General features: G+C 41.9%; 1 protein-coding gene across 1 annotated transcript in view; it reads right to left on the bottom strand.

Annotated features, from left to right (window-relative positions):
* Positions 1-733: 733 nt before the first annotated feature.
* LOC146789395 (macrophage mannose receptor 1-like) overlaps positions 734-8,326 on the bottom strand; it is a 742,402-nt gene continuing 734,809 nt past the window's right edge. Inside the window, exons 29-30 of the mRNA XM_085631522.1 lie at positions 5,773-5,808; positions 734-1,744 (exon numbers count right to left, since the gene is read on the bottom strand). Coding sequence (XP_085487648.1) covers positions 1,497-1,744; positions 5,773-5,808 — 284 coding nt within the window. The 3' untranslated portion in view covers positions 734-1,496. The remainder of the gene's footprint in view (positions 1,745-5,772; positions 5,809-8,326) is intronic.

Genomic DNA, 8,326 nt, shown 5'->3' with positions numbered 1-8,326 from the left:
TGCACCTCCTGCTTTCACATCCTACACATGCTATGAAAGATCTTCAAATGGTTGTCTCAGAACACCAGATGCACTGTCAAACAAGCATTCATCACCAGCAGGCTGGATTACGACAACACTCTCTATGCTGGAATCGCCACACAACTCCTACACAGACTCCAGACCATTCAGAACACCGTTGTAAGCCTCATACTCGACCTCCCACACTGCATCCACATTACCCTGCACCTCAAGATTTATGGGCCCGCCATTCACAAGCGCAATCAATTCAAATTTCTTATACACACATACAAAGCCCTAAACAACACAGGACCAGAATACCTAAACAGCCGCTTACATTTTCACTAACCCACCAGACACCTACTTTCTGCCTCATTTTCACGCGCACATATTCCCCACATCCACAAAAGCAAAACTCAATGTCGCTCATTCTCCTACATCACATCCAAGACATGGAAAAACATACCTCAGCATATGAGAGCCTCCTCCTCACTTCTTAAGGTTCCACAAGAAGCTAAAGTCCTGGCTCTTTGCAGAAGCACCTTGGGGACAACACACCTGCCCAAGTGTCTGGATACCCTCTCGGTGTGTAGTACGCTATACAAATCAACATAACATAACATGGAATAGAGGTGAGGAAGTTTGTGCACGCAGGGGAGTGGCCAAAGCAAATAGGGTGAACATTCACACTTTCATAGCTTTGTGGGCATTCCACAAATGTGCAGATTTTTTTCTCACACTCCTCTTCCCATTTCTGCAGAACTGTAATGGAAGGGAAGTCTTCACATCGAAAATTATTTAGCCAGTGAAGGGTAAAAAAAAAGAAACTTCGATATTTCACTGGAAACCCTCACCGTACATTTGCAGATTTTCTGAAGTTTGCATTAGTATGCACACAATGCGTTATGATCATCCAGCATATGTAAGAGACATTTATAACATTATAGTTTACCCTGCCACACATCTGGTGGATTTGTGCATTAGATAAAAGCCAGACATATCTGGAAGTTCTAGACACATGTTGTGGCTTTGCAGATGTCTGCCCTTTTATTAATAAGATGACAATTGCTCATGAGTAGTTCACACTTAGACAAGTAATTGGTACTTCTACTTCCATTTGTGAATCACATGCCTTTTTCTCATGGTTATAGTGGCTGTAGTACTTTTGCACAAACGTGTTTCTTCCACATTTACTTTGAAAGCTCTGCAAGCTTTTGGTTTCATTTCTATTTCACAGATGTAGTTCCTCACAAAACGTTACTAAATTGTAAAGACTACACCTCTACAAAATGTAGTTTCTTTCCCATTTCAGGAGGGACTTTTATGCTATATGTTTGAAGCCATATACATTTTACTTTGCAGTCCAGCTCACTCACAGCATTAGATTGGTAATCATGTCACATGCCATGCCTGACCTTCTGCTGCCAGTTGTGTATTTTGATCACAGTCATCATTATCCTTTAGCATGTTCAAGATTATTCCACAATAGTGTCACACTATATGATAGCATGTTCATTCTGTTCTATGTTGTTCACAAGGTCTTTTGTATCACTGGTGCTTGGACCAGCATCACCGTCAAAGTACATTGTGTTGTCAAAATTATTGTCTGATATCAGATGTTTAGGTTTCCGTTTGTAGAAGAAATAAACTGCAAGGAAAGTTCCTGCCATTATAAGTAGTACCACAGCAACTACAATTCCAGCTGTGGCATGGGAAGGTGCAGGAGCGTCTTTAATTTTCTTTGCTGGAAAAAAAAGATAACTTTCATTGACTTAGAGAAACAACATTAGATATACATATGACATAATAAGGGGCATGGCACAGAAGACAGAAGATTGAGGTTCTCAATGTGATGCCCTAACTGCAATGGGTATGTTTATACATAGGTCTCATTCTTACTGTGCCACGTGACTGAGGCTCCTCCTTACTGAAAAGGGGCAAAGTAGGCTGAAACAGGCCTGGGCTTGCTTGTGTTCCAATTCAGAGTGGGACTGGCTTGATAGTTCAGGTAGGACTTTCCCTGCTGGAGTGATTGCAAGTGGCTAAAACGTTATGAAAGCATTCTACCCATCACCTTTGTGTTTTTCTGAGGTATCTATAGAAAAGTCAAAAAGTAAGGATCTGTGTAGACTGATGATACTCAGGTTCCACGATTTACAAGGGACCATTGTAACACATGCTTTACCACCACTAAGGTAGGCTTGGCTCTTTCATTTCACTCTCCATGATGACTGAAACATCATTCATGGCCTCCTGCCTGTCCAGCTCACTGCAAATGGGATACTTAGCACTGACAGTATCTTGACTGAAAATGTAGGTGGCTGATATGCCAATTATTTTGGGGCCTAGCCATACAATGCAATCTATAGTATGTTTAGAGTGTACCACAATAGTACTATCAATGTACTCCTAACCTATATGCAGAGGTCTCCTCCTCTACTACCTTTTATATGCTGAGATCACTTTTCTGACTGCAGAGATCTCTGCACATATTCACTTACATTTTAGTAGTAAATGTGGGAGTGACGGTGGAGTGGATTAACAATTGGAAATACTTACTACAAAATGTGAGGGGTTTGGGACGGAGTAAGGAGGGGTTTTGGAGGGCTAATGAGAGCTTTGGGGAGTGGCATGCACCTACCCTCAAAAGAGTAAGCCCATTCCTATACACATACTACAAAATAAATGTAATGAAATTCAATATATTTAACTTCACTAGATATTTAACTCAAAACAAGTTAATAGTGCAGCAGCTTTTTTAGGTTGAGCCTGGGCCGCGCATGTACTGCTCTGCGAGGCATGCTGCATTGAGGAGGGGACTTGAAGCTCCGCCCACTCCGCCCTCATTTTCCATTGACTTGTGTCATTGTCCACTGTAAACTGTGGCTGTTCATTGGTCAAAAGGCTCAGTAGTAACTCCTTAGTGCCGCCTTTCCTCATTTTGTAACCTCCCATGGCGGCGACACCCCCTGTTGCGTGTGTTGTTGCTCTGTAGGCTTTAATTACAGCATCTGAGCCCTATTTTCTCAAATAGCGTTGTCCTGCATGCTGTTGCAGGCAGGACACTCTCCCTACTAACACCATTGTTTATATGTATAGCAATGCAATAGGTCTTGCATTTGTGAGAGTTTAAGCTATTGGCATTGTAAATGACAATGCCTTTTATTTCTCTGTTTTAAAAACAACACATAGGTAAAAGGCATTGGGCCAGATGTACCACCATTTTTGCGTGCGCAAATGGGTTTGCGAACGTAATGTACGTAATGTAGAAACCCCATTTTGCGAGTCACAATTTCTTGCGACTCGCAAAATAGGATTTGTGAGTCGCTATGAGGAAGGGGCGTTCTATTCCTAATAGCGAGCGCAACCCTATATAAGAATGTTTTGTGTCCGCAATTGCGGGCGAAAAACACTTGCAAATTACCACCCTCTTCAAGAGGGTGGTAATGAAGTCGCAAAAGGGAAGGGGACCCCTTCCCCTTTGCAAACGCAGACGAAAACGTCTCTTTTTTTTTTTTTAAATGCATCCCGTTTTCTTATAAGGAAAACGGGCTGCATTTTAAAAAACAAAACTGTTTTATTTAAAAGCAGTCCCAGACATGGTGGTCTGCTGAGCCCAGCAGGCCGCAATTTGCGAGGCACTATTTTGGCCTTTGTACATCTGGCCCTGCGTCATTTACAATGCCAATAGCTCAAACTCTCATAAACGCGAGACCGATTGCATTGCAAATGCTTGTTTTAATTTGTTCTACATGCCAAATTAAAATATAACATTAACTTAACATAATATTTAACAAAATATTTTTCGTTTTTTTGATTTAAAGTTTAATAAACATTTAAAACTTTCCTCACACTTTACCATAGGGCGATCTCTGTCCTGGTTGTGAAGACTTCTGTTTACGTGTGAAAACGTATTAAAAGTAACTTTAGACTCAAATTCGGCTCCACTCCCTGTTTCAGGGGGAGGAGACTTGTAAGTCTTGACTTTGTAATACATTTACACTTGGGAATGGTGAATAGCCAAAAGTAGAACATTTGGTACAAAGTAGAAGAGTACGTTTTCGTGTGTAGATTTATCTTGGTGAATCCAGCCCTTTATGCGGAAGTGGCATGGCATGTAATATGCAACAGTATGCATGTGTATCATCTCCAAGAAGCCGCCAGTTTTCTCAGTCCTGGCGACATTCTCCAGAGCTTTTGCCAGTAAGCAACAGTGTGGCACCATAATATTGACTTTTAAATATCAGCCAGCAACAATATCGACAGCATGATATCCATGTGCCCAAAATTGTGAAACTAAGTAGATGTGAAATATGAATAGTAAATCCACACTTCCCTCTGCATGATTCTCCTGCTGATATTTTGCATGTTAATTTCTTACAGTTGGATTTTGTTGCAAGTTGATATTTTCATATTTGATATTGTAACATACAACCATCTGCAACACTTGCTGTGTAGGACATCTGTGCAGTACAAACCATGCTGCAGAGCCTTTGAGTGTGCGTGATGTGGAAGAATCATACTGAATGAGAAAAACTTATAATTTACTGAACAGCAAAGCTTAGTACTCTGCTTAGCACACAATGATACATATTTATGGAATATTTTGAGTTTTCCTCTGTTTTAAAAACAACACATAGGTAAAAGGCATTGGGCCAGATGTACCACCATTTTAGCGTGCGCTAAAAATATTTCATTATGTGGTGTGGAGAGTTGCTTTTTGTCAACTTGCTGGTTAAATACCTATAGTGATATATTTAGTGACGGAGAATTAAACTTTCCCGTTTTTAAACTTGTGCATGCCAGAATACTGATAAAACAGGCTGGTACGAATCAGCTGTCTCAAAATAGCTTTTTTTTCATGCCTATTTATACAAGAAAGTTCAGACAATTGAAAACAAGCATTTGCAATGCAATAGGTCTCGCATTTGCGAGAGTTTGAGCTATTGGCATTGTAAATGACAATGTCTTTTATTTATGTGTTGGTTTTTAAAACAGATAAGCAAAAGGCATTGTGATTTACAATGCCAATAGCTTAAACTCTCACAAATGCGAGACCTATCGCATTGCAAATGTCTGTAAAAGCACCCCATGTCGTGCTTTCACTTTAATGACGGCTGCGCCCCTTTCTTTAGACGAGCCGTGTATAGGGAACTTTTACAAAAAAAAAGTATTTGTTTGTCAACTTGACAAACACATTTTTTTTTGTATAAGCGCCCCATGCCGCGCTTAGACCCAGCTTGTCTAAAGAAAGGTGCACAGTTCCCATTAAAGTGAAAGAGCGGTATGGGGCACTTTTACAAAAAAAAAAGCATATGTTTGTTAAGTTGGCCCTATTGTTCATAAAAATGTAAAAGCGGCCGCAATACTGAAACCGTAGCACGGCACTTGGAGGCAAAGTGGACACGCTTGCAGGAAAGCACTTTGTGCCTGCAATAGGGGAAAATCATTAAAGAAAATAGTGCTCCCAGACTGTAGATAAAACAGACCCTGTAGCAACATGAGCAAAAAGTCCAGTCCTCATGGGAGATTACAAATGCAGACAAGGCGAGACTAGGAGGGACCACCAAGCCTATCATGAACCAAAAGCAACCATTTAGAAACAACAGTAACAGGAGCCAATTGAAAAGATGGGCAGAAAATGGGCGGAGCTTCAAGTCCATACCTGAATACAGCATGCCTCACAGAGCAGCGCATGAACTGCCCAGGCTCAACCTAAAAATGGGCATAAAATGCTGCACTATAATAATTGAATTATAATATGAACCCTACCTTCAGGAACGGAAGGCTTTGTAGTTGGATCAAGAACTATGAAGGAACAAAAATAAAAAGGTTAATCCGAACAGCAGTATACTACTCTTCAATAGCAATTATGAGACTTTGATTTGAAATATAAATGCTAAACATGCAATGCTACTGTTTTATGTTTTTCATCGTGACATGTCACTCATTACAGTCATAATCTAGATCTTTCTGTATTCCCTTCAACCACCCCTTTCCGCATGCTTTACTTACACTTCATAATCGCAATATTTACCCTTAAAATATTTGTCACTAAACCAGTTTATGGTAATGTCTCAAGATCAGCAAAGCATGCAGGTTTTAGTCTTGGTAAGATCCAAACAAGGCGAAAAGGTGAAAATGGACCTTACTACTCTCTTCAGCTCCAAGGCTGAATGAGTACACACTTCATAGACTCTGGTACCGCTACAGTGAGCAGGGTCAGAAGTTCAGAAGGCTGCTCGCAGTGCAACTCAAATAGCGGGAAGCAGTGACGGCTTTGATCAGTACTCTAGCTGGACAGATTGTCAGAAACCCCCAAAGGATAGAAGACCCACAGGGACTTCTACACCACGGGATATAGGAACATAGACATCATTGTATTTCTGTATTAATTACAGTTATAATTCCATGTTGTGAGTGACCTCTGTTCCTTTATAAATACTCGCACCCAAGGCCCCTCCAGATTGCTTGGGTTACCTTGTTTTTGTAAAATACATTCATGTAACTAAAGGCAGCAGCACAAAACGTGGGACATAGTTCTAAATTATGAAAACAACTCTCAATTTCAGCTGTAACGTTTTAAAATAGGACTTCAACACAAAGTTATGATTGTTAAATACCTACATTTGAGAATAAGGTTGCATTGGAATTCTTTGCAATGGAGGCCTGGCTCAAATCTTGTAACTAGGCAGAGTTAGATAACCTCAATCCTAGAGCAGCTTGGCACAGAGCAGTCAGACTTAACTCAGGGGCAATGCGTAAAGTATTTGTGCAACACTTCAAACAGTAACACAGTGAAAACACACCACAAATGATCCCACAATAAACTTAGACAAATGAAGTAATTTTTGATTAAATAAAAGCAAAATGTCAAACATTCAACTGGTAGAACCGGAGATATGCAGGTTTAAAGATTTCAGTGAAAATAACACTAGCCAGCACAAAGCATCAACTGTGGATATCTGGTTGTGCCGGACCATGACAAAGTCATAAGTTCAGGCCAACCAAAATGGTTTGCAGAGCATTGCATTGATCCGCATCAAAGATGCGTTGGTTCTGAGATGTGGCAAGTCTGCAGTGCAAAGGTCCTGATCATCGGCAAGCTCTTGAGATGACAAGTTCGGCATTGAGGATATGCCGTGTAGTCGAGGCAATGCGTTGGTTCCAAGGAGCTGCGAAACTGCGATGCAGATTAGGGTGTTGTCGTTGAGGCTGCCATCGATAAGGGATGTGAGGACCTGCACTGAGGATGCATTGTTCAGAGGTGGTTCCCAGGAGGCCACAGGCTGTGAAGGTAACACTGGTCTTTGTGACGTGTCCCACCTATGCAGCAGCAGTGATGCGTCGATTCTGCTCGGAGTTGCACAGCAGATGAGATGTGACAGTTCTGCTGGATCCACAGAAGCTGCAGAGCACCTTAGGCCCACTTCCAAGAGTGGGGTGGCATCACTTGGCAGGGTAGACTCACAGATACCAGAGTTGAGTTGCTGGATTTATTGCTGTTGGATACTTCTGTCCTTGAGGCTCAAGTCAGAAGGCCAGCCAGATAGCCTTTAGAGTGACTTTGGGGTCCTGGGTTTTACAGATGCAGGTCCAGTCCTTCTCACCCAGGCAGCAGGGCAGCACAGAAGGGCTGCATTATAGCAGAGTGGCAGGCCTTTCAGCAGCAGAGCATTCCTCCTACCTGACAGAGTATCAACAGGAACATAAGTGTACTGAAGAGTTGGTCTCTGAAGTCCGATATTTATACCTGGTACCCTTCCACTAAAAGGTGAGAGAAGATTCTAGAAGTTGCCATTGAAGTCCTCAGACATCCTGCCTTCCCTGTCCTAGATCCAGACTAACTACACAGATATGAAGTCCTTTGTGGGGAAGGAAGGACACAACCTATTCAAGTGTAGGTAGGGCTGTGCCCAACTCCGCTGCCCCATCCTGCCAGTGATGGTCCATCCAGGCACACCTAAGCTCTCTATTGTGTGTGGCTGTTACGGAAAAATAAACAAAACCCAACTGTCAACTACACCTTGTTGTGTCACCCAGGGACAGGCTAAAGGCACTAAATGGATACGGCAAGAAAATGTCAAATTTCTAAAAGTAAAAGACACACAATTGATGGACGGAATGCAGAACAAATTAAAACATTCACCCCCAGTCAAGAGATCTGGGTTAAATCCATAATTCTTTTGCTCACCATGCCACCCAGTTTAGACCTGGCCATATTCAAATCAGTCTTGACCCTGTGCCTCATGGGAACAGTCCAGCCCGAACTGCCAAGCCAGGTCCTCCCTGGACCAGCAACAAGCATCCTAGGACCGGCTGGGTC

This window comes from Triturus cristatus, chromosome 10 (genome assembly GCF_964204655.1).
Source record: "Triturus cristatus chromosome 10, aTriCri1.1, whole genome shotgun sequence".
NCBI classification, from domain to species: Eukaryota; Metazoa; Chordata; class Amphibia; order Caudata; family Salamandridae; genus Triturus; species Triturus cristatus.
The sequence above is the reverse complement of the archived record's forward strand: the minus strand, read 5'-3'. Positions and strand labels throughout refer to the sequence as shown.